At 35.2% G+C, this 27,095-nt stretch overlaps 1 protein-coding gene across 1 annotated transcript in view; it reads left to right on the top strand.

Annotated features, from left to right (window-relative positions):
• Positions 1-27,095, top strand: part of RNF180 (ring finger protein 180) — a 276,822-nt gene that overhangs the window by 13,896 nt on the left and 235,831 nt on the right. The window contains exon 2 of the mRNA XM_060007026.1: positions 15,034-15,168. Coding sequence (XP_059863009.1) covers positions 15,034-15,168 — 135 coding nt within the window. The remainder of the gene's footprint in view (positions 1-15,033; positions 15,169-27,095) is intronic.

The raw sequence follows: 27,095 nt of genomic DNA, 5'->3' as shown, positions 1-27,095 counted from the left end.
CAGGGGGAAATGAGTGAAAGTTAATAGACATAACTGAGAGGAAGTTTAGATCCCCAGAAAATTTATATGAGCCCGGGGGCTCAGGATTTTGTTCTCTTCTCTATCCATACTTACAACCTTATAGATCTCATCCATTTTCATGGCTTTAGAGAACCTGCCCACATTTAAAGCTCCTGCTCAGACACCCTTCAGAACTCCAGATTCTTGAATCCAGCTTACACTTAACAGTTCTTTGTGAAAGTTAAATAGACATCTCAAACTAATACATCCAAAACTGAACTCCTGATCTGCCCTTTCTGTTCCACCTGCATCTGTCCCCATATCAGTTGATGGCAGTTCCATCCTTACAGTTGCTCATGCCCAAAGATTTGGAGCCATCCTTGATTCCTCTTTCTCTTAGACCCCATATTCAGTCTGTCTGGAAATCCTGTTTGTTCTACCTTCAGTGTATATCCAGAAGTTGACCATTATTTACCACTACCACTGCTATCACCCCAATCTGGGCCTTATCTTTTGGCTGGATTACTGTAGCAACATTTTTCCATTATAATGGAGTTTATCTAGTAGGAGAGTTAAATTGATAGTTTCATAACCACATTTCCGCTTTATACTCAGAATCTTATTTAAAACTAAATCTAGTAAGCCATTTAAAAAGTGCTACTTTAAACTACTATACATAAAATAGATAAACAACAAGGTCCTACTGTATCCCACAGGGAACTATATTCACTATCCTGTAATAAACCATAATGTAAATGAAAAAAATACCAGAAACTAAGTGGCTTAAAAAAAAGTGCTACTTTATCCAATTTTTCTTTTCTAACCTTAAGTAATTATGAGTAAGTAAGAGTTTAGTAGTACAGGGGCATAATCTTTTGGAAGCACCTTGTATATTAGGACAAGCTATTGATTCATCTAGAATCATATGAAAATGTTAATTATATTTTAGTCTCTAAATTGGACTTTTCCCCATGTAATGCAGTATAATGAAATTAGTCATAGAATTGGCTCATAGGTGAATTTATGTGAAATGAAGAATGTGGGTTATATGTGATCTGTTAGAATTTCCTTTCAGTGCCCAGAGTGAGAAAATTAGTTGCCTCCAATTCATATCAACAACATATATAGGCATGTAAAAAGCATCATGTGGTATCATAAAGGGCTATGAAGATTTGAGATACTGCTTATGCCCTTTCTTTGGGTACTTACAATTTAGAGGAAGAAACAAACGTACGCATTAGTATAATACCTGGTGGTGTAGTGACATGAGTACTAGACAGAGGTTTAGGTAACAGGTGAACTATTCAAAGATAAAGGCTGTTCAGGAAAGACAGAAGCAAACAATGAAAGTGCCAAGAGCTTTAAACCCTTTTGTGGGGAAGATGATGGGATAAATAAGTAAAATAAACAAGCCAAGTTTCTTAGCTTCCAGGTCAGTGCTTTATCTGCTAGGAGATACCTACTACTTTTTTGTCTCCATTATCTAGCAATCTTTTGTGGTAACCTAGTATAGCTGCCTCTGTATCCAGCAAAAAGCATCTCTGTGTAACTACACCTTTGCCCAGGAGAAAAAAGGGTTTTGAAGCCAGTGTGCTTATTTTTGTTACCAATTTCTCATTTGAATCCTTTTTTGATTATTGATACTTGACCCATCAAAAAGAATATATCCATCCAATAAAAGCATGGTGAGTTCCACAACTTACTTATTATCAGCTTTCGGTTAAGACCATGCTTCATATCATATTAATATATTTTACGTAAAGTAAATATGTTTTAGCTCTTATTTTCCATTCTAAGAAATCAGCCTGAGAAGCACCTGGGGAAACAAGGCTGCAATTGACCTCAGGATCAATTCTTTAATTAGATACTTTCCTCTGAGAACCCTGACAATTTTGCCTACTCTCTCTCTCTCTCCCAGCTGGCTTAGAACCCCTCTTACCCTCTCATATGCATTCACAGTACATGTTTTATTTTTATTTTTTTTGTGTGTGTTCCCTGACAAAACAGTAGGTTCTCAGCAAATATTCACTGAATGAGTGAATATTTGTAGCCTCAAAACGCAAGTTAAAATTAATTTTAAAAAATCACTTGGTTTTATTTTCTTCATGCTACTGCCTCTTCTTGGTCAATCAGAAATATTTTGGCAGTATTTAAAAAATATGTTCAGATGTATCCTAGTCTGCTCAGAAATCTCCAAATATGACTATACCTATTGCTCGGAACAAAACTTTGTAGACTCATCATATGGTGATTTCTAAGATTTACATATGAGAACAAATAGACACACACCATTTTGAAAGTATATTTTAGCTTTCCTCATAACTCTATTAATTCTGTATGTAATTTCTACCTTTTCATATATTTTCTTCCTAAGGAAGTAGCATGTGAGAAATAAGTGAATATTTGGGTGCTACATACTATTACTTTCATCCATTTTTAGAGTGCATTCCTTCTTTTACCAGAGTGGCAGCAGTTTAAATGAGCAAAATTAATCAAAATACAGAATTTACAAAGTATCTACATTTCTTCAATGATATTTTTACAATTCTTAAAGGTGTCACTTGGATTCAAAGACTGCAGTGAGCATTCAGGACTGAGTGTCTGAGGTATGTTTGTGAGAAAGAAGAGGGGAAAGGAGAAATTTAAAAGAATAAAAAGATGGTGTTCAACTTCAAGTGTAGTGTGTAGTTTAAGAAGCTATGTGAGAGTGTAAAAGAACTTGGTAGCTACTACAGCATCAAATTTATATTACCTTTTCTCCTTAAGGTGGAATATGCATTGTATTATGCCTAAGAGTTCAGCAAGCCCAGGGGAGGTAGAAGGGAAGAAAAGGGAGGGTGGGTAGAGGTGACCAGACGGTGATAAGGTAGTTTGAACTACTGAATAATTCTTTGTCAACAAAAGTTGGGTGCTTTCCAAGAAAAATGTCTCTCGATATGAACACTAAAGTGTATGCAGAACCATTTAAACAGTTAAAGTTGCTGAAGTTGACTTTATCATGTTCAACCCTGAAGTATGTAAACCAACAGTTATTGAAGAAAATTGAGGTGTCTCTCTGTAATTTGTGATTTAGACAGTTGTAGAGTTAATAAATTGGAGGCTTCAATTCCCGTTTTAGTCACTGAAGCTATCAAGTCTAGAATTATAGAATTGACAGTTTAGAAATCACCTGATCCAGTCTCCTATTTGTACCTGTAAAGTATCTGATACCCTTGACAAAGATTGAAAGCTAATGGAAGAGGGATCCTGAATTACAAGCCAGCTTTCACTAAATAATACATGTTCTAAAAATATCTATTGAACCACATAAGGCATATAAATTCCACAGGACTCTAGTTATATCTGTAAAACCCTGTTTTAATTTCTGCCTAATGTAAGATTAATTTTCGGGTCCTGATGTGTTCTTAAACAGTTTACAAACAAGTGTAGTGACTGCTGCTTTGAAAACTCAGTTATTTATATTTTTGCAATTTTTCACAGACCATTGATTGCTGTGTTATTAATGCTTCTTTTCTGTATCTGCTTGGAGTTGAGCACATTTTATTCCAGTTCTTCTGTGGTCACAACACACATCAAGAAGATTCAACATCAGCAGGGGGAGCTGACATGGTATCAATTTTACAAAATAACCAATATCTGTGCAGCTTATTCCCAACAGAGTTATTACATATGATGTTCTGTTTATGTGAACAATCATTGGTTTCAAAGCCCACTTCTGCAAAACATTTGTGGATGACTTCTGAGGTTACTGTGTCCTACATAACAATAAGATTTCTTTTACACTGGGAACATTTCTTTATATTACAAAAGAAATACTGCTTCTTATTTCATGGAGACATAATCTACCAAGCACTTCCAGTTTACAACCTTTAGGTGCCAAATTGTGCCTCAGTCTCATGGCTACAAATGCAATGTGGTGCTTTTAAGCAAAGACAAGTATATACACATCTTTAATATAAGGCCCCAGGGGGTATGGGCAGGATTTCTCAATCAGTAATAGAATATTCCTTTTCTGCAAGTAATTTTCTCTCTGATTTTAATAGTCATTCTCTCCAAAATCCTGCCAGACATCAGTGTATTTTTGTTAACGTTATATATACAGGAAAGGTGTATATATAAAGAAAATACTCAAATTTCCTCAAATAGTTCTGACTTTTTACTACTATCATCATTGCAACAGACTAAGACTGACATCTGTATTTTTCTCCATGGCATCATTCCTTTGTAAGAGCTCATGTCTAGTTTGTTTGCACATTAGAGAGAAATCCCATCTAATCAGCATTGAATGTGCTCCCATTGACACATATGTATATGGATACACATATGTATCCATAGACCTCCTACTTTCAAACCAATCTTCAGCAGACATAGAGATATAGATGCTTCATTATTTACGTGTAGTAACGTGGTATTAAGAGTCACGGTTGACAGCAGCCTTTATCTGTAGTGCATTTTCATTAGCTTTTCCTTAAAAACAAACAAACAAACCTAAAATTTAGAAATATTATTTGCCTTGAAATGGTCCAAATTGGCTAATTCAGTTTAGTGTTTTATTTTCTAACTTGGTATGCATTGCTCCTTCCACACTTTTATCAGTTTTACCTCTGTTGGCTTTTTGTTTATACCTTGTTCCAATTTTTAAGAAATATGTAGGTAATTGTTAAGGGAGCTCCAGATTCTTTGGCCATTTCACCTTTGATTTTTCTTTCTTGTTCACTAGCATGATTTTTACCTTTTGAGAAATTTTGAACTCAGTATTTTTCACAGGATTTTATTCTATGAATTCTATAAAAGGAAAGACATACAATAAAACATGGGCTTTCTAATAATGTCAAAATTGAGAAGACTGGCTTGGGTTTTATAGGTACTGTTCTAGACTGAATTGGCTGCAGATATGTTTTATCCTTCAAGAAAAGGGAAAAGTGACCCTGAAGATAATTCAGAGATCAGCAGGACTGCCACTGCCTGCATAGGCCCGGAGCACACAGGTCCAGAGGGTAAAGTTGTCTCCTCCTGAGTTTCAAAGTGGAGTCACCCTCAGTTTCAGCAGACCATGTCCCTCTACATGGCCTCAAGGGCAAAGCTGCCTACCATGGCCAAGGGCTTGAGGCCACCCATTCCAGTGGGCAGAAGACAAAGCCACCACCATAGTGGGCCCCAGCAGGCAAAGCATTGAACCAAAGAGAATTATTGTTGAGCCTTAAGTCTAATGTAGTTTGCCTGCCTAGGTTTTGGACTTGCTTGGGACCTGTCACCCCTTCCTTTCTTTTTTCTGATTTCTCCCTTTTAGAATGGGAATGTCTATCCCATGCCTGTCCGACCATTTTATTTTGGAAGTACATAATTTTTCTGTTTTCACAGGTTCACAGCTTAGAGGAATTTTGCCTCAGGATGAATCATACCTCAAGTCTCAGCCACGCTTGATTTAGATGATACTTTGGACTTGGAGTAGATTCTAGAATGGGTTAAGACTTTTGAGACTGTTAGGATAGGGTGAATATATTTTGCATGTGAGAAGGACATGAATTTTGGGGGCAAGAGGGAGGAATGTTATAGACTGAATTGTCTCCCTCCCAAATCCATATATTGAAGTCCTTACCCCCAATATGATGGTATTTGGAGATAGGGCCTTTAAGGTTAAATGAGCTCATAAGGGCGGGGCCCTAATCTAGTAGGACTGTTGTCCTTATAAGAAGAGGAAGAGACACCAGAAGTGCACATGCACAGAGGAAAGGCCATGTGAGGACATAGCAAGAAGGTGGCTGTCTGCAAGCTAGAAAGAAAGCCCTTACTAGAACCCAAAATTTCTGTCACCCTGATCTCAGATTTCCAATCTCAGAACTGATAAATTTCTATTGTTTAAGCTACCCTGTCTGTGGTATTGTGTTATGGCAGCCCAAGTAAACTAATACAGGTATCATACTGACAAGGTAGAAGTTTTTCTTACATTTGGAAAACCAATGTTAATGTCAGATTTCAAAGGAAAAACTATTTTCAATCATTTAAATAAACAAGACAAAAGTATACTTTCCCATTTGTTAATGAATATTAATAACTTTGAGTAGATAATGCTATTATATGTCAAAATAATTATATTTTTTAATTAAGACACTTTTAGAGCAGTTTTAGCTTTACAAGAATATTGCACAGAAAGTATAGAAAGCTCTCATATACTCCCTCTCCCCTGTACAGTTTTTTCTATTATTAACCTCTTGTGTTAGTGTGATACACTTTTTACAGTTGATGATTGAATGTTGATGTATTATTTTTAACTAAAGTCCATAGTTTACATTAGGGTTCACTCTGTGTATAGTTCTATAGGTTTTAACAAATGTATAATGTCATGTACCTACCACTATATTATAATTCCACAGCCCTAAAATTCTCCTATGTTTTAACTATTCATTCTTCCCTCTCTCTGCCCAAATAATTAGATATTGATATGTAAAGACGATAAAGCTGCTGGAAAATACTAGCTTAAAATTTTCTTCCTTTACTGTTACGGTAGAAAAGTTGGAATACTTCACATTCAAATTCTTTGCATGAAATACAAAAATACAAAAGTGTTGTCCCTATGTGAGAGATCTTTACATTGGATTTTTGTATCTTGACCCATTTCCAATTGTGTAGGATTTGGATTCCAAACTCTTCTTTAGCATTTAACCAATTCTTTGGTCATGAAAGGAGCTGGGACCGTTTATCCACATGTAAGCTGATCTTTGACATATGTCACTTTTATAATGAGAGAGCAGCAGGGACACATTCCTACATCTTCCCCATTCTCCATTTTTTCCTTGGTGGTGGATAAGTAATCCCCCTATAAGCAGAGGTAGGAAAATACATCTCTGATTCCTTCTGTTGATGGAATTCCTCGACTTCCATGTATCATGAACAGTTACAGTGTAACCAGGACCAGATGATGAAAATTGTTACTGTAGACATTGCTTTATGTTGAGAATTCTTTATGTACTCTTCTCAAACAGAGGCAATCATGGGTTATGTTGATGAAATAAGATACATATAGAAAAATAAACGTATCACAAGCATACAGCTTGATGAATTTTCACGAAGTGAGCACACCTATATAATGAGTGCCCAGACTGAGAAACTAATAGTACGTTAGAAATGAGCAATGTAGTTCTAAGAAGGTGGAAACATCTGCAGCCCAAAAAAGAGAAATGGTGTCACAGGCACTTAATTTCTTTTTCACTTACTAAATCTTCCCAATCCTTATACCTCTTATTTACTTTTCTTCTGTTGTGTTCTAAAGCTGAATAATATGAAAAATAGCATCATTGTCTCTGTTTTCTTCCTAATTTTCATGGAATGCTTTTAAAGTTTGACCATCAGGTATTATAATTGCTAAGGTTTTCAGTAAGCCCTTTCTTTATCAGGTTAATGAAATTTCCTTCTGTTTCTAGGATGCTAAGTATTGCTGTCTTTTTATCATGACTAAATGTTGAACTTTACCAAAAGTTTTATTTTGCATCTTTTGAGGTGGTCCTGTGTTTTTTTTCTTTTAATCTTACAGTTTGTAAAATATATTGAATAGGCCTTTTTTTTTTCATTTTGAATCATCCTTGAATTCCTGAAAATAATCTTGTTTGGCTAAAATGTAGTATTCTTTTACATCACTGATGGATTCCATGACTAATATTTTATTTAGGATTTTATCATCTGTGTTCATAAATAGATCGGTATGTAATTTACTTATACTCTCTTTGTGTAGTTTTATATCTCCTTGTCTAGTTAGTGTGTCAAGGTTATGTTTTATTTGCAGAGCTCATCTTCCTTTTATATTTTCTGGCCACCACAATTATATAAATTACAAAGATTATCCATTTCTTAAAGAATTGGTAAAATTTCCCAGTTAGATCATTTTTGCCTGGACCACCCCCCTATTTTTTATGAGTTTTGGAGAAGATATTTGAGGTCTATTTCAATTTTTAAAGTTTTCTTGGTTTATTCTTATTTTCTAATTTTAGATAAATTTTAGTAATTTATATTGTGTCCACTTCATCTCAAGTTTAAACCCATGAATAAAAAGAAAGTGAGCAAACCTTGGAGACCTAGGTGTGTAGAATTTGACCTGTGCCAAATGCTGATTTTTACCATAAAAAAGTTGTAAGTAGCAAAAGACAGATGAAGGAATGAAACGTCTTTGTGTAGATTATAATTCCAGTAGTTGACTTTATAGAAAATTTCATAAATTGTTATAAATTTTGTTATAAATATATTTCTCCATGGGGACCCACCTATCCTTCTTAGATATTTTAAAAGATATTGGTGGAAAATAAGATTTTCATAGACAACATTTTTGGGACAGCTGTTTTGCTGAACTGAAATAGCAGTTCTCAAAATGTGGGCCACACCCCCTGGTGGACCACAGAGAACCAGGTCAAACTATTCTTGGTAATACTAAGATGTTATTTGCCTTTTCTACTCTGTTAACATTTTCATTAATCATGGAAAAGCAATAGAGAGTAAAACTTCTGGTCCTTTAGCAGAATCAAGGCAGTGGTGACAAACAGTATTAGTAGCCATTTTATTCTTTACTGCCATACACATGCAGTTAAAAAAAAAACCCTGGGCTTCCCTGGTGACACAGTGGTTAAGAATCTGCCTGCCAATGCAGGGGCCACGGGTTCAAGCCCTGGTCCGGGAAGATCCCACATGCCGCAGAGCAACTAAGCCCATGTGCTACAACTACTGAGCCTGCTCTCTAGAGCCCGCAAGCCTAGAGCCTGTGCTCCACAACAAGAGAAGCCACTGCAATGAGAAGCCCGCACACCACAACCAAGGGTAGCCCTCGCCGCAACTAGAGAAAGCCCGCACGCAGCAACGAAGACCCAACGCAGCCAAAAATAAATAAATATAAATTTATTAAAAAAAACCTGTTTATTGAAGCAGTAAATAGTATTGATTTTATTAAATCTTTACTCTTCAATACATATTTTTAATATTCCATGTGAAAAAAAATGGGAAGAATGCATAAAGCACTTCTGTAGTACACTGAATGCTGATGGTGGGTAGTCTTGAAGAAAAGCCCTTGTTCAGCTGTTTTAGTTGAGAGCTGAACTATCCACCTTTCCACAGCACACCATTTTTACTTGAATGACAAACTATGGTTATTCAGACATGGATATTTGGTGGTATTTGTTGCAAGTGATAAAATTTGAATTTTAAACAAAAATTAGCACTTTGAAAAACTTGTGTCCACTGCTATGAGCTTAACTACTGCCCGATAATTAAAGAAGTTTTGGCTGAGGTTGGTGGTAATGTTAACAAATGTGACTTTTTTGATATTTTGTAATGAAATAGGCCAGTATTTGAGAGGTATGCATAACTCAGCCAAGCGTTACTTTACATATAACAGCTGTGTTAAGGAAATACTAGAAAGTGACAGGAATATCAGGATAAGTAGTGAAGTATGGCAAGAGGAAATCTATGAGCAGGCAATATGGAGAAAATCAAGCAGGTATTAGCAGCTAGCTTGGTCCGAGAGACCAGGCTTTGGCAGGAGCCAAGAAAGTTACCATAACAAAGACTGTGACATAGGTGGGAAGAACTAGGGCCCAAGGAAGCACCCCCTTTTAGAAAAACTCACGTATCTGATCTGATGAGAACTGGAGTAAGAGATGAGGAACAGGATTTGGAAGAAAAGTGGAAGACTACCTGAATTTCTTAGACCTTATCAGTCTGTAAGTTGCACCACAGTCATATGAACAGTAATACCAGAATTTTATAGTTTGTTATTCGCATTTGTTGGCTCAGAACCCAGCACTCTCTGCAGAGTCCTTCCAAGTATTTCTGAGCATTGTGAGACATTCATATGTGTTCAGCAGTAAGTTCATTTTCACGTTGTTTTACTGTTTCCCAAGGTCCCTCCTCTGTTTGCTTTGATAGTTCTCTAGTTGCTGCCCCCAGGTCCTCAGAGTGTTAAAGCCATTTGGTGTATCTGCTCAAAATTGTTTAGACTCCAACAAAAAACAGGATTTTTAGTTGTTTACTTATACAGCTTCTTCTTTTCTAGAACCCATACTAGGGTCTAGGGAACTGGAGTTAAGGATGGATTTGAGTTAGCGTCCGACAACCAGGCTGTATTCAAATCAGTTCAAAGACTACCATTTTGTTAATAGGTTCATTTACCATGTTTGACGTCTTCTTTTAGCATAAATTCTCTGAAAGAAGCCACCTAAGATGTCCTATAAATATGTCACTGTAGTGTAGTCTCCAGTTCTCCTTTCAAGTTCAGATATGTATAAACACAGCTTTGTTTCTTCCCTTGAGCTCCTCACATCCCTTGCTCTAAAAGACTTCTATTTGCTTTACCCCACTGGTTAGGCAGGCATACTTAATAATTGGTATGGGAAAAAGAATTTTTGTAAGTTGAGCTGCCAGATCTCGTTGATTTGATTTCAGCGAACACTTGTTGACTGTCATTTTGGTGCCAGGTACAATATTTGATTGTAAAAATGCAGGTTTTAATAGAACATGGTGCTTTTTAGGACCTCACCATTAAATTAATAGGACACATACACACATATAAGTGTAATACAACTTGACTAGTGCTACTGTAGAGGTACATGCAAAGTTCCATGGGAACACAGAAGAGGGAGGAAGTGTACTTTTCTGGGGAGCATCTGTAAAAGAAAATTTTGAGCTCGGCCTTAAAGGATGAAAAGTATTTCTTAAATAAGTCAAAGGAAAAGGAAGTGATATTACAGGAAGAGAGAACAGCAAATTTGAAAGTGGGAAAACAGAAAAAGGTATTTTTAGGGAAATGCACAAAGATCTGCATAGTATTGGTGTGGAGTGTTCATGGAGGGGACACCAAGACTTGAGAGCTAGTTAGGAGTTGGATTTTAAAAGTGTATAGGGCCTTTTTGTTTTTTAAACAGGAAAGACTAAATGATCTTTTTATTCTCTTCGTAGAAGACATTGCAAAGTTGTCATATGAAGAGGCAATCAAAACATGCAGCTAAAAATATAGTGAAAAAATATAGAGGATTATACAAGTATGTCAGGACAGTTAATTGGTAAAAAATATTATGACTTTTTAAAATATTGAGTTTTTAATGTATGCGGTAAAAGTTTTTTTTTAACTTTTTACTTTGAAATAGTTGTAGATTCAGTTGTGAATTGTGAATTACAGATTCATGGAGCAATCCTGTATACCCTTCAAACAATCTACTTTATTCAGATTTCACCAGTTACATGTACTCATGTGTGTGTGTAGTTATATGCGATTTTATCACATGTGTAGATTCATGTGAGCAACACCACAATCAGATACAGAACAGTTCCATCGCAAGAATCCCTTGTGCTACCTAAAGGACCTTTTATGACATCTTAAAAGGCTTAGACTGTATGTTTTTTTTAATTAAAGTATAGTTGATTTACAATGTTATATTAGTTTCAGGTGTACAACATAGTGATTCAGTATTTTTACAGATTATACCTTATTTAAAGTTATTACAAAATAATGGCCATATTTCCCTGTGCTGTACAACATATCCTTGTTGCTTACCTATTTTATACATAGTGGTTCATAGCTCTTAATCCCATACCCCTATCTTGCCCCTCTCCTTTTCCCTCTCCACACTGGTAACCACTAGTTTGTTCTCTATACCTGTGGGTCTGTTTCTATTTTGTTATATACATTTATCTGTTTTATTTTTTAGATTCCGCATATAAGTGGTAGCATATTTGTCTTTCTCTGTCTGACCTATTCCAGCAAGCTTAATACTCTCCAGGTTTATCCATGTTGTTGCAAATGGAGCTTAGATTGTATTCTGTCCCTCAGAGTGTGATCTTCAGATCACCTGTTACAGAATCACCTAGTTGCTTGTTAAATATGCAGAATCCCACCCTAGGAACATTGAATTAGAATTCCTGGGACTGTGGCCCTGTGACATACGTTTAAATAAACTCCCCAGGTGCTTCTTATACCATACCTATGAGGACATGAATGTGAGCTGACCTCTGAATGATGAGAAGAGAGCCAACCATACAGAGACCTGGGGCGAGGAGGTCTAGACAGGTGCTCTCCAGTAGGAGTATAATACAAGCCAGATATATAATTTAAAAATTTACAGTAGCCACATTCAAAAAGTAAAAGGAAACGTGAAATTAATTTTTACAATTATATTTTATTTAACTCAGTATATTAAAAATTTGATTTCAACATGAAATAAATATGAAAACTATTAAGATATTTAACATTCTTTTTTTCTACACAGTATTCAAAATTCAGTGTATATTTTACCCTTACTGTGCATCTCAGTTCAGATTAGCCACATTTTGAGCGCTTAATAACATATCTAACAAGTGGCTACCGTACAGGGTAGACAGAGCGAACAGCCACTACAAAGGCCCTAAAGGAGATTTATGTAGAGATAGCATTTGACATTCGGAATTTGAAAATATTGGTCTTAGAGCTTTGGAATAAGATCAAACTAGATGTATAGATTTAAAAATCATTGCCATAAAAGAGTTATCACACAGAGTATAATTCTCAGTGAAAACTTATTAGAATCACCAATAGGGCTTTTTCTAACTACATGCTTGCACTCCAAGAGGGCGTGGAGCAACCCTGAGGGGAGGGGAGAAGTGGGGAGGTGTGTATGGATCTCAGGGAAGGGGAGAACATAGGCGGATATGGAATTTCTCCTTTGTTGATTCCGATGTTATCGCTCCCTGCAATCCCCATTCCTGGTTGAGAACCATTGGTGTTTAAAAGGTAAATGAGGATAGAAGATGTTAGGAAGACTACTGAGAGATGAAAGGAGTGCTAATGAAGCTGAGGAGGGGAGCATCAACAATGATGAAAGCAGGGGGAGGTCAGGACACTTGCAAATTAAGATATTATTGATGATCATTGAGGACAAAGCTTAAGTAGAGTGGCAACTGGCCTAAGGATGGGTTCTGAAGATGTCAGTGGAGACTGAACTGCTGCCTAGCACCTGAAGGTCAGACAGAGCTAGATAGGTTGCAAGAGGGGCATGCTGTGCTCTTCCAGGCAGAATTCTTCAAATCCTTCCTTTAAATTTGGTTAAAGTCCATCTATGTTCCCTCTCTTGTCCCTTCAGCTGTTACATCTTAGTTAATTGTTTGTGTATTAACACAGCCTGTCCTCACCCTGACCAGAATCACCTGGGGAACTTTTTAATAAAAAGTACCCATTCCTAACTCCCTCCCCATTTCAGAATAAGTCAAAATTTCTAAGAGTGGGGCCTGGCCTAGGCATCACTATTTTGTAAAGCTTCTCAAGTTATTCTAATGAGCTAGGGTAGGAAACTGTTGATCTATAGCATAGTGAGGTCTGTGACAGAAAATAAGTTTTACTCATCTTTGTGCCCCCAGAGTTTGACTCATTGTGGGGCATATGGTTAGCTCTCAGTAAATGTTTGTTGAATAAATGAAATATTAAAGATCTAACAAATGAGGGAATGTGGCCAGGGAGCTAGGTAGGCCCTTGTGGACATAATTAACATTTCTTTTCTTTATAATGAGTAGTATAACTTTATAATGAGTAGTATAACTCATTTCTTTATAATGAGTAGTTACCAGACAGGTTATTAAATACAATGCACCTATTTTGGAATCCTTATTAGTATGAAACTGTTTTCCCAAATTGGTCTGAATCACAATACTGACATAAAATCTCAAGTATAAAAATAGACTAAAAAAATGGTAGGGTTATTATCTAAGTCTTTGCACATAGCACAAGATGTAGTATAGTTAACTGTTCCACTGAATACAATATACAAGAGAAATTAATGCATTTAGCATACAGGATTTTTCCCATTAATTTGAAGTAATTTTTTTTTTTTTGGAGTACAGTTGCTTTACAATGTTGTGTTAGTTTCTGCTGTACAGCAAAGCGAGTCAGCTATACGTATACATATATCCCCTCCTTTTTGGATTTCCTTCCCATTTAGGTCATCGCAGAGCATTGAGTAGAGTTCCCTGTGCTATACAGTAGGTTCTCATTAGTTATCTATTTTATTCATAGTATCAATAGTGTCAATCCCCATCTCCCAGTTCATCCCACCCCCCTTTACCCCTTGGTGTCCATACGTTTGTTCTCTACGTCTGTGTCTGTATTTCTGCTTTGCAGATAAGATCATCTATACCATTTTTTTAGATTCCACATATATGCGTTAGTAAATGACATTTGTTTTTCTCTTTCTGACTTACTTCACTCTGTATGACAGTCTCTAGGTCCATCCACGTCTCTACAAATGACCAGATTTCATTTCTTTTAATAGCTGAGTAATATTCTGTTGTGCATATGTACACATCTTCCTTATCCGTTCCTCTGTTGATGGACATTTAGGTTGCTTCCATGTCCTGCCTATTGTGAATAGTACTGCAATGAACATTGGGGTGCATATGTCTTTTTGAATTATGGTCTTCTCTGGGTATATGACCAGTAGGAGGATTGCTGGGTCGTATGGTAGTTCTATTTTTAGTTTCTTAAGGAACTTCCATACTGTTCTCCATAGTGGTTGTATCAATTTACATTCCCACCAACAGTGCAAGAGGGTTCCCTTTTCTCAAGAATGATGGCCATTCTGACCCGTGTGAAGTAATTACTTCTAATTTTCACAGAATTAACTACAACTCAGTAAATCCTGTTATATTTAAAATTTAATGCTGTGGCTATTCAAAACATCCTATCTGTAAGAATATTTATAGTTCTTTGTTATGAGTTTTAAAGTTACTGGAGTAACTTATTTAACTGTTCTTACCTTTTACCACTCTTAGTGAGAACAGATGGAAAGAAATAGACAAAATGTTCTGCAAAAATAAAAGAAGCTGGTAGTCACTAGTATAATGCATCATTATCAGAATTAATCCTGGATATAGTTTATAGAGCACCCCTAGCCTAAGACTAGTAGGTACCTCAATAAATGATAATTCTCTTCCTTCTGGTCCTCATGTAGCTAATGCTGTTCAAAGGGTTTAGAAAATCAAGTTTAATCTGACACTGTTTAACATTCTAAAAATGCATTAATTTTCCCACAGATGAAGAGAAGTAAAGAATTGATAACTAAAAATCATAATCAAGAAGAAATAAGTATTCTCCGTTGTTGGAAATGTAGAAAATGCATAGCAGGTTCTGGTTGTTTCATGGAATGTCTTGAGAATCAAGTGACTAAGGTGAGTATTGCTAACTGTATAATCATCAAATAATTTCCTAGTATAGGAATGCTGGGGGCACACCTACACATGTACACATATCCCTCCAAACCTGACTTAGCTTTTACCTTATTTTACCTGATCCACTGAAAACACTTCAAAGTGGTATTCGAAAGGCATCCCACCTTCCACAGTTACAGTTAAGTTTACCTCTAGCTGCTGACATTAACATGTCGTTAAAGTTTTAAGTGCAGGATCACAAACATAGGTTGAAGATAATAGTCCACGTTTATTTTATCCCCACCATGAGTGAACCTTAGTCATCACCACACAATTAAATTCAAGATCATATTAAAAAATAGAAAACCTATGTTTGTATGTATATAAAAACATATACATATATATAAACATATATATACATATACATATTATATATATAGTATTCAGTATGGGCCTAAAAGGGAAAGTTCATGTATAATTTAAAAGTCAATAGAAAAACCTGAATAATATTTAAAAGCATTTAATTGGTTGTCCTGGGAAAAGTAAATGTTTTTAAAAAAACAGATAAAATCCCTAAACTTCTCTAAGAGCAATATGCAAGAGGCAATATCAAAGAGGTCCAAACTAGATAGTAATCTATGCACTTTACAGGGAATTATCAATTCAGCAGAGAGAGTGGATGTAATTGTTTTCTTCCCCTTCTTTGAGAGACTGTTTGTTTTGTTTAAGTTTTTCCTCAGTCACATTTGATCATGATTATTTCCTATCCACTCTAACAGATTAGCCAGCTTGAACTGATAATAGTGGAAGACTTTGACTGTATACTTACCTGTCAGCTACTTTTTTTTTAACATTTTTTAAAAACTGAAAAAACATTTTAATTGGAGGAAAAAATCTTTTCATGCTGAGTATTTTATTGGGTGTAATTTATAGAGTAAAAAAAAAAGTATACAGCTTGATAAATTTTTTTCAGCCCTGCTACAAATCCGATCAAGATATACAATATTTTCATCACCCCAGAAAGTTGTTTTGCCCTTTTCCAGGCAATACTCCCCTCTCACAAGACAACCACTATATTGATGTCACCATAGACTAGTTTTGCCTGTTCCTGACCTTCATTCTAATGGGATCATATAGCATATACTCTTTTGCACCTGACTTATTTTGCTCAGCATAATGTTTTAAAGGCTCATTTATGTTTTGTGTTATGTAGTTTGCTTCCTCTTTTCTGAGTAGTATGCCATTTATGAATATACCAAAATTTATCATTTTTTCCTGCTGATGGACATTTGAATTTCTAGTTTTGGGTTATGAATAAAACTGCTATCAGTATTCTTGTAAAAGACTTCATGTGTTTGTGTTTTGTTATTTCTTTTTGATATATACATAGGAATGAATTGTGGGGGTCATAGAGTAGGTGTATTTTAAGTTTTTTAGAAGGTGCTAGTAGTTTTCCAAAGTGAATGTTCACTTCCAGCAACAGTGATGAGAATTCCAGTTGCTCTACACCTTTTGTCTACAGGTGGTATTTTCAGACTTTGTAACTTGAGACATTCCGGTAGATGTATAGTGGTATATCATTATAGTTTTAATTTGTTTTTTCCTAGTGATAATGATGTCCAGTACCTTTTTTTATGCTTATTAGGTAGGCATTGTTTTGAATGTTTTATATTATTCATTCCTTATAGTATAAGGATAGAAGGATAGATTATCTTGAAGGAGATAATCTATCATCTCAATTTTATAGATAAGGGAACTGAGGCACAGAAGATTAAATAAATTGCCTCAGATTACACTTTTACCAGCAGTGCAGTTACAGTTGAACCTGACAGTGAGGATCCTGAGCTTGTGCACCTCACCCCACATTCTCTTTACTGCCTTTGCTCCTCCATCAGGGTATCATGCAATGTCACACCTTCTCAATAAGCAAGAGAAGTTCAAACACTGCTCTAGGATGTAATGGGATAGGTTGTAGAAGACAGTGATACAAGATTGAAAAAACATTCTGGTCCTCTAGGAGCTTTAAACTGTAGTTGAAAATAGGCCAAGCAGTGTAGCTTGATTTGATAAGTACTCTAACAGAGGAATGTAAGCAAATGTTGCCTGGGCTAAGTCACAGAGGTTTCCCAAAGGAGATTGTGAAATCTATGTGTGTATTTTTTTTTTTTTTTTACAGATTTTTAAGTATAATTTGTAAACCATAAAATTTATTTATTGTAAGAATACAATTCAATGATAACAGTTTTAAAATCTTCCTCTTACCTCAGAAAGTTTTCTTAGGCCCATTTGCCCTGTTTCCAAGCCCAGCCTTGGGCAACCACTGATTTGCTTTCTATCACTATAGTTTTATATATAAAATAAAATGTTTATGTATATACATAATAAAATATATATATAATTATTGAAACTAACTTATAAAATAAAAATATATTTATTAAAAATAATAGATATAAAATGCATATTTACATAAATATATTATTTAAATTTTTATATTTATATAAAATAATGTATATAAAGGTATATATATTATATGGTATATATATAAAGGTATATATATTATATGCATATAAAATAAAACATACATATATAAAACCTGTTAAAAACCTGCCTGAGGAATAATTCAATATCATTGTTAAGTCTGGGGGAAGGAGGAGTATATAATTAGAGAGGGATCCTGAGGGGGCTTCTAAAGTAGTGGTAATGTACTTATTAAGCTGGGTGGTGGGTGTATCGGTATTTGCTTCTCTTTAAGTATTTCTTTGAACTATACAAACATATTTTACATTTATAAATACATGCATTTGATATAAATATTAAAGATGAACTTAGAAGGATCTGTTTTAATTAAAGGAAACAATAAAATAAAATATTGGAATCTAAAAGTAATCTATCAGATGCTATGCTGAAAGAATGCTAAATTTATCACCTATCAAATCATCTTAATTAATTACCTATTTAACAATATAATTTAAAATGTATCTGTGTATAAAATAAGTGTTTTTCTTGTTTCTGGAAGTGTTTTGTTTGTCTACTTTCTGTAAATGAAATCACAACATAGGTGGGTATTCTTCTGGGAATTGCTGCTTTTACTTAATATCAGCATGTAGTGCAGCTCCACTTTTTCACTTTTGTGTAGTATTCCAGTGTATTAATATATCACAATTTATAATTCACTCTACCATTGAGTTAAATTTAGTTGTTTTGCTCTTACAAGCCATGCTACTTGTCCATATCTTGACAAACACAGGCAGGAATATATTACTGCAAATGGAGTTGTATGTTGCAGGATATGTGATTCTTCACCTTTACTGCGCAATGCTAAGTTGTTTTCAAATGACAGTCCCATGAGCAGCAGTTAAACATTGCTGTGATTCCACATCTTTGCCAACATTTAACATAATTTCATTGTTTAAGGCTGTTTGTGTTTTCTGTGAAATGTCTTTTTGTCCTTGCCTGTTTTTCTGTTATGTAGCTTTGATTTTTGGAAGCTCTTTATGTACTCTGAATACTAATTATTTGTTGGTTATTGTATTGCAAATATCTTTTGCCAGTTTATATAACTTGTATTTCACTCTTTGTGGTATCTTTTGATGAACAGAATTTGTAAAATAATATAGATAAATTTATTAATCATCTCCTTTTTGTTCTGTACTTTTTGTTTAAGAAATTCTTCAGTACCCTGAGAAGACTTTTTCCTTTCCTTCTACTGAATACCAAAGTTGAGATAGGCAACTTTCCTTCTTTGTCCTTCTGAGCAACAGGTTTATTTCTCATTCACCCTTATACTGATATTATAACCCAGCTTTATGTAGGAGTTCCCTCTTATAGTCTCCCGACCCTGAGCAAACCCTGGACTTTGTCTCCTGTCTTCCTCACCCCATGCAGGTGTGAAATGGCCCTCAGAAGAACATAAAGGATCATGAAACTGAGGAAATAGCATCCACAGCTGTTGGCTCCAGAGCCACACTTGTTTAGCCCTGACCAATGCCAGGAAATGGAAGTCTCACACGCTGCCTCTTAGTCCCCACAGAACTAGGAACTGGACATTGGAATCACTAACTTTTGCCACAGACTAACTAAGTACCTTCAAAACCAAGCTTGCTAGAAGAAACAACACAAATACTCATCACTTCTGCTTTCATAATATTGAACAGTGTATCAGCTTGGGGAAAGCTAGGTCATGTGTGGAACTTGAGCTGTAAGGGAATCTGGGACATTTGAGCTTTAGTTTTCCAGCCACTGGCATATGGTAAGGCATGTGACTGGGAATTTAGAATGGAATTTTGAGACAGTCTACAATGTCCACAGGGACAAAAGGGGACTCCTACTCTACCTTCAGGCCTGAGATACATGAAATGTGGGCCAGAACCAAAACCAAAAGCAAAAAATAACAATGAAAACCCTAAAAACAGAAAATAACAAAATTGGTCTCTGTTTGTGAAGTCTGGCGGGGTGGGCATTGCGTCAGAGGTGGTATCCTCCGCTTTCACTTCTTAGTCCGTTTTGACACAGTTTGGGGCACGTCAAGTTTATGTGGCCTAAAAGGACATTTAAAAAGAGATTTCTGGAAGGCTGCTGGTTCTATGGTTATGGGATTCAGAGCAGAGATCTGAACTGAAAGTGTGGATCTGGGAGTCATCAGCATTTAAGTGGTGAGTCAAGCTGTGAAAGTAGATGAGATCACCATGCAGAGTGTGAATAGAGTAAGAAAGAAGAGGACCTAGGAGCATTTAAGGGATGGACAGGAAAAAAACATCACAAAGTAGGAAAAAAAGAGTAGTAAGAAAGATAGGATTGAAAATCAGGATACGGTGTTATGGAAGTCAAGGGATGAATGTCTTCCAGAAGGAGGGATTCGTTAGTAATATTGAACGTTGTAGCAAGACATAGAAGACCAGATACTGCCTTTAATGTGCAGGTTGTACACTGCATAATTCTAGAGGGTGCTAATCTGTGAAAGGTGCCCCCAGATTTGTACGGAAATGGCATACAAACTGCATGGCCAAATGTAGAGACTCTGAATGAGAATTAAAAGTATGCTTTGGATTTAGCAAGGAGGAAATCATTGGTCAATGTTCATTGTAGCTGTGAGCCCTAACCACCGAAGTGACTGTATCTGGAGATAGGTCTTTAGGAGGTTTCTAAGGTTAAATCAGGTTATAAGGATGGGGCCTTAATCCAGTAAGAAGAAGAGAGAGAGAAATCTCTTTTCTCTCTTATAAGAAGGGGAAAAGAGAGATCTCTTTCTCTCTCTACCATGTGAGGATACAGCAAGAAGGCAGCTATCTGCAAATTAAGAGGAGAGCTCTCACCAGTACCTGAACATGCTGGCACTTTGATCATAGACTTCCAGCCTCCAGGATTGTAAAGAATAAATGTCTGTTGTCTAAGCCACCCAGTCTGTGGTATTTTGTTATGCCAGCTCAGATCAACTAAGATATGACAGGCACTGGAAATTCAATGAAGAGCAGAAGAGAAGTGTTCTGTCCTTGTGAAACTTTCAGGATAGTGTTCAATCATAAATATTAAATTATTAGCTGTGTAAGTGGAAAAAAAGGAAACGTATAGGGAGCCATAAAGATAGGACATGGACATAGGAGTGTTGTTGTAAGTGGGAGGCTTTTCTGAGGAAACGACTTGTGTAGAGATACGATGGATGAGTAGCCAGGACAGTACAAGACAGAGGACCTTCCAAGCTTTGGGACCAGCATATTCAAAGGCCCTGTGGTAGAAAGAATGTGATGTATCTCCATGGAACTAGAAGATTTCTATGATTGGAGGGCAGAGATTGAGAGAGAGTTTGGCCAGACTTGAGGCTAGAAAGATGGGTGTTGGTTAGATCATTTATGGTCTTGCAAGACAAATTAAGGATTTTGATCTTTTTCCTAAAAGCTGGAAAGTCAGTGAAAAGGAGTGACATGACCATTGAATTTTTTACAAATTATTTTGGCAATTTCGAAAGCGTGATATTAGAAAGGTAGCAAGAATACGTGCAGGGAATGGTCTGCCTTTAAATGAAGCTTTCAGTTTCTTTTTTATTCATTCTGACTTCTGAGTAAAAAAAATTTTCACCCTTGAAGTATGTTCTCAACCTACAATAGTAAAACCAGGCAGTCCAATAGGATTTGGTTCATTTATATTTATAACCCTTTAAACATTTAATTAATAATGTTAATCTAAATGACATTTTTATTACCTGATCTTTTTCTCTGTAGTGTTTATAGCTGATAGCTGCAAATATTTAAATAAACTATATTACTTAAATAATATAGTTGGCTAACTTTTAATGTGTTAGCTAAGGGAATGTTATTACTAACATTGGAAATGTGTTAGTGTTAAACATTTTTCAAAAATTATATAATAATATGTCACCTTTTTACATTTAACCTGTTCTGTTCAATTAAAACTCTTAACAATCAGTAAATGATAAAAAGATAATGCATACAGTTTGTAATTTTAAAATTAAAGAAGTTCTCTTTGTACACAGTAACTGAAAACATTCCCTACCCTTAAAGAAAAAGCAATATCAATAACAGTGCGTTAGCTCCCCCTACTGCTTGAACAAAAGATTTCATTTACAAAATATTTTGTCAACATTTTTCTGACAGTATTAAGTGAAACTGGCTGTTAGTTACTTCTCTTCCTTCACTTCCTCCTTTGCCCACATGATAAACTTGAGACACAAAAAGCTGTCTATTAAGGTTTTAAAAATCCTAATAATATAGTTTTTCTAATTTTCAGTTTATTTTTTCCCAAGGAGATAACCTGATGCCACTACTTTAAAGCCTTTAAATTCCTCAAATGAGGTTGCTTCGTTTAATCATTTATCTTAAAATACATCCATTAAAACTTGTTTTATCACATATATTTGTGTGATTTTTTAAAAAATTAAGTGACTGTAGACTTTAGAGTTTGATGTCTTATTTTACCTGTAAAATTAAATTGGAAGTAAATATCATGAATATCATATATATTTATGTTTCTAAGACAGTGTGTGTAATTACAGTTGAAGTAGTTGGCAGTCTCATTTATAACTGAGGCCTCTGTGTTTATCCTGGTTTTCTTTGTTTGCCATATCTAATTTTCAGAAAGGGAAACAATACTATACACTCTTAACCCAAACTTTTATGCTCCTTCAACCAGTATGAATTGCTGTAACTGATTTTTGTCTTTTTTGTTGGCATGAGAGAATGCTTTAACTTTTAAATACTTAGAGAAAAATATGTGCTTGCTTTATGTTAATAGTTCTCAAATCAGGGAGATTGGTTTGGGAGCTGCATATCAGAATCAACTGGAATTTTTTCTAAACCTACCTTTCTTCTGTATAAGTTAGTTCATTGTTTTTGGTTAATTTAAAAGTAAGTTATGCTTCCAGTTTCTGTTTGTTTTGTTTTGCTTTTTTTGTAGTCCTCTGGAAGAATAGTAGTATCACGCCTTAAAACATACTCAGGCTAAAGATGTAAGAAAGATGATTGCCCTAAAAAAGTTAGTATTGATTTGGTATAGGAAGTAACAGTGGAAGCTTAGTGACTTCAGTTCTGAAGCCAGACTGCCTGGATGGAAATCCTTCCTTTGCTACTTACTGTGTGACCTTGGACAAGTTACATAAAAGTTACTTACTTTCTCTTGGTTCAGTTTACTTATTTGTAAAATAATAAAACCTTTCAAAGAGTGCCTGGGCTGTAGTAGCACAGTACAAATGCTTGTTACCTGGTAAAAATAAGAAGAATAGGTACATTGTAAAATTTCCTTTACATACCTAGATATATGACTCCAATGTTTTTTCTCATAGGAATGTTCATAGAACATCTCTAGAATTTATAACAGATAGTGGTTTCTTAGTACACTCATCAATCTTATGTGACTAAATATCATGATCAGTTTATCTGATTAAATGAAATAATGGAATATGCACAATGAAATAGTAAAATGAGATAATACGTGTTAAGGTAAAACACAGTCCCTGGCATATAAATAAGTTTCTTTACTCCCTTTATATGGTCAACACTGTGTCTAGTAATGACCCAATAAATCTTGATAGGTTGATTGCTATTAACTTACTTTGACATAATATTCTATTCTTTATACCAATGTAGAAATATTTATTTATTTAGCTCATGGATAGACAGAACCTTGAAAAGTCAAAAAAAAATTCGGATCTAATAGTGAAGTAAAGAAGGCTGTATTTGGGGCTTCCCTGGTGGCGCAGTGGTTGAGAGTCCGCCTGCTGATGCAGGGGACATGGGTTCGTGCCCCGGTCCGGGAAGATCCCACCTGCTGCGGAGCGGCTGGGCCCGTGAGCCATGGCCGCTGAGCCTGCACGTCCAGAGCCTATGCTCCACAACTGGAGAGGCCACAACAGTGAGAGGCCCGCGTACCGCAAAAAAAAAAAAAAAAAAAAAGAAGGCTGTATTTGTCAATTCCACTTTGTATTCTCTATGAGAGCCTTTTTAAGAATTCATTAGTTATACTAATCTGCATAACTCTCAGCTCCTAATGGAAGGGGCTAATGTGTACAGGTATTGATGTTTACAAGATTAATTCTGTTCTTCAAAAAGTAAATTTAGGTAAAGTTACACTGCTAACTTCTAGGGTTAGTTTTATTAGGGTATAATTTTTTTTTATTTTGGGCTGCATTGGGTCTTCGTTGCTGTGCATGGGCTTTCCCTAGTTGCAGTGAGCGGGGGCTACTCTTTGTTGCGGCACGTGGGCTTCTCATTGTGGTGGCTTCTCGTTGCGGAGCAGGGCTCTAGGTGCACGGGCTTCAGTAGTTGTGGCTTGCGGGCTCAGTAGTTGTGGCTTGCGGGCTGTAGAGCACATGTTCAGTAGTTGTGGTGCATGGGCTTAGTTGCTCCGCGACATGTGGGATCCTCCCAGACCAGGACTTGAACCTGTGTCCCCTGCATTGGCAGGTGGATTATTAACCACTGCGCCACCAGGGAAGCCCAAGGGTATAGTTTATATGTAATGAAATACACATTTCAGTGAGCTTTGACAAATGTATATGTACTCGTGTACCTGCCACCATTGTCAAGAGGTAACAACATTTGGTCTTTTCTAGAGTTTCTTACATATGTAATCATAGAGCATATATTCTTTTATGTCTGGCTTTTTATGCTCAGCATAGTGTTTTTTTGAAATTGATTCATATTGTTGCATATATCAGTAGTCCATTCCTTTTTATTACTGAGTATTACTTCATTGTATACATTTCACAGTTGTTTATCTACTGTATGGATGCTGTAGTTGTTGATGGACATGTTAGGTGTTTGCAGTTTTGAGCTACAAATCTTTATGTGGACCTATATTTTTATTTTTCTTGGTTACTACTAGGGATTGCTTGGTTCTATGATAAGTGTGGGCATAGCTTTTTAAGAAACTGACAAACTGTTTTCTAAATTGACTATATCATTTTGCATTCCCACTGAAAACATATGAGTTTCAGTTGTTCTATGTCTTTGTCTGTACTGATATTTTCAGTTCTTTTTGCTTTTTTCTTTCCCTTTTTTTCTTTTGTTTTTTCCATTTTAGCTCTTGTAATAAATATGTAATGTTGTCTCATTATAGTTTGAATTTGCCTTTCTCCAGTGACTGTTATGCCTCTTTTCATGTGATTATCGGACATTAGTATATCTTCTTTTGTGAAATGTCTGTTGAAATTTTATAATCATTTTTTAAATTGTATTTTCTTCGTATTTAGTTGTAAGAGTTCTTTATATATTCTGGCTAAAATGTTCTTGTCAGATAAAGGTTTTGCAAAAATTTTCTTCTAGTCTGTGGTTTCTGTCTTCATTTTCTTAGTGATGACTTTCAAAGAGTAGATGGTTTTAATTTTGATGAAATCCAGTTTATCAGTTTTTTCCTTTATGATAATGTTTTTGTGTCCTGAGACTACTTTGCCTATCCCCGGGTTTCAAAGATTTTTTTCCTGTTCTAGACATTTTGTGGTTATGGCTTTTACTTTTAGGATCCTGATCCATTTTGATTTGTTATTTTTTTACTTCATATGGATATTCAGTTGTTCCAGCACCAATTATTGAAAAGTCTATCTTCTCTCATTATCTTCGTATATTTACCAAAAAACAATTGACTAAATTTATATACAGATCTATTTTTTTACTCTATTCCATTGATCTTATAAGTGTTAAAATCAGATAGTGTATGTCCTCTACATTTCTTATTCTGTTGCAAAACTTTTCAGGATGTTTTAGGTCATTTTGCATTTTTTACATAAATTTTAAAATGTATTTATCAATTTCTATAAATAATCCTGCTGGGATTTTGAGTGGGTTGTATTGCATCTATAGGTTAATATAGAAGCAATTGACATCTTAAAAATATCAAACTTTCCATTCTGTGAACATGGTATATATCTTGGTTTTATTAGGTCTTTAATTTTTCTGTATAGTGTTTTGTAGTTTTCAGTGGACAAGTCTTGTATATATTGTGTCAAGTTTATACCTAAGTAGTTCATGTTTTCTTGGTACTATATTAAGTGGTATTTTTTAAATGTTTACTTTCCCATCGTTTGTTGTTACAGAAGTGTGGTACACAGAAATTTGTATATTGACATTCTATACTGAAACTGTGCTTATTAATTTAACAGTTTTTATGGTGAATTTCTTAGTATTTTCTTTATGTTGTGTTGTCTGTGAAAAAGTTATTTTGTTATCTTTTTAAATTATGCTAAAATACACATAACATAAAATTTACCACTACTGATATCTAGTACACTTACAATGCTGTGCAACCATCATCGCTATCTAGTTCCAGAACATTCTTATCACCCCATGTGGAAAGTCCATGCTCATTAAGCAGTTATTGCCCATTTCCACCTCCCCCAAACCCCTGGCAATTACTAATATGCTTCCTGTCTCTATGGATTTACTGATTCTGGATATTTAATACAAAGGAAATCACACAATATACAGCCTTTTAGTCTGGCTTCTTTCACCCAGCATAGTGTTTTCAAGGTTTATCCATGTTATAGCATGTATCAGTATTTTATCCCTTTTTATGACTGCACATTATTTCATCATAGGGATCTACCACATATGGTTTATACGTTTATAAGTTGATGGACATTTGAGTTGTTTCCACCTTTTGACTATTTTCAGTAGTGTTGCTATGAACATTTTTATACAAGTTTTTGTTCGAACACCTGTTTTTTTATTATTTTGGATATACACCCAGGAGTAGAATTCTTAAGCCAGTTGGTAATTCAATGTTTAACTTATCGAGGAACCACAAAACTATTTTCCACAGTGGCTGCACCATTTACATTCCCATCATAAATGTACAGTGGGTCCAATTTCTCCACATCCTTACCAACCGTTATTTTCTGTTTATTTCATTATTTTTATTTTTTATTATAGCCATCCTAAGTGGGTGTGAAGATGTATCTTGTCGTTTTGTTGATTTCTAATCTGTATGTCTTTTATTTCTTTTTCTTGTCATACTGTACTGACTTGGACTATCAATACAATGTGGACTAGAAAGGTGAGAATGAAGACATTCTGTTCCCAATCTTAGGGTAAAACAATTATCTTACACCACTGAGTATAAGTTTAGTTAAAGGTTTTTCATAGATACCTTTTATCAGTTTGAAAAAGTTTTCTTCCATTTTTAGTTTCTAAGTTTTCATTATGAATGGATGTTGAATTTTATCAAATGATTTTTCCACATATATCAAAATATTTTCTACATTTTTGTTCTGTTTTATATTATTATATTGAGTTATATTGAATGATTTTTGAATGCTATATCAATCTTTTCATTCCTGAGATACACACCACTATGTATTCCTCAATTCTTTCAGCAGTGTTTTCTAGTTTACGATGGAGAGATCTTGTACATATTGTATTAAATTTATTCCTAAGTTCATGTTTTTTTGCTGCTGTTATAATTGATATTTAATAAGTTACCCATTACAATTTCTTGTGGCTAAT

The sequence above is a fragment of the Delphinus delphis genome, chromosome 3, assembly GCF_949987515.2.
Source record: "Delphinus delphis chromosome 3, mDelDel1.2, whole genome shotgun sequence".
Lineage (NCBI taxonomy): Eukaryota > Metazoa > Chordata > Mammalia > Artiodactyla > Delphinidae > Delphinus > Delphinus delphis.
This window is presented reverse-complemented; position numbering and strand designations above follow the sequence as displayed.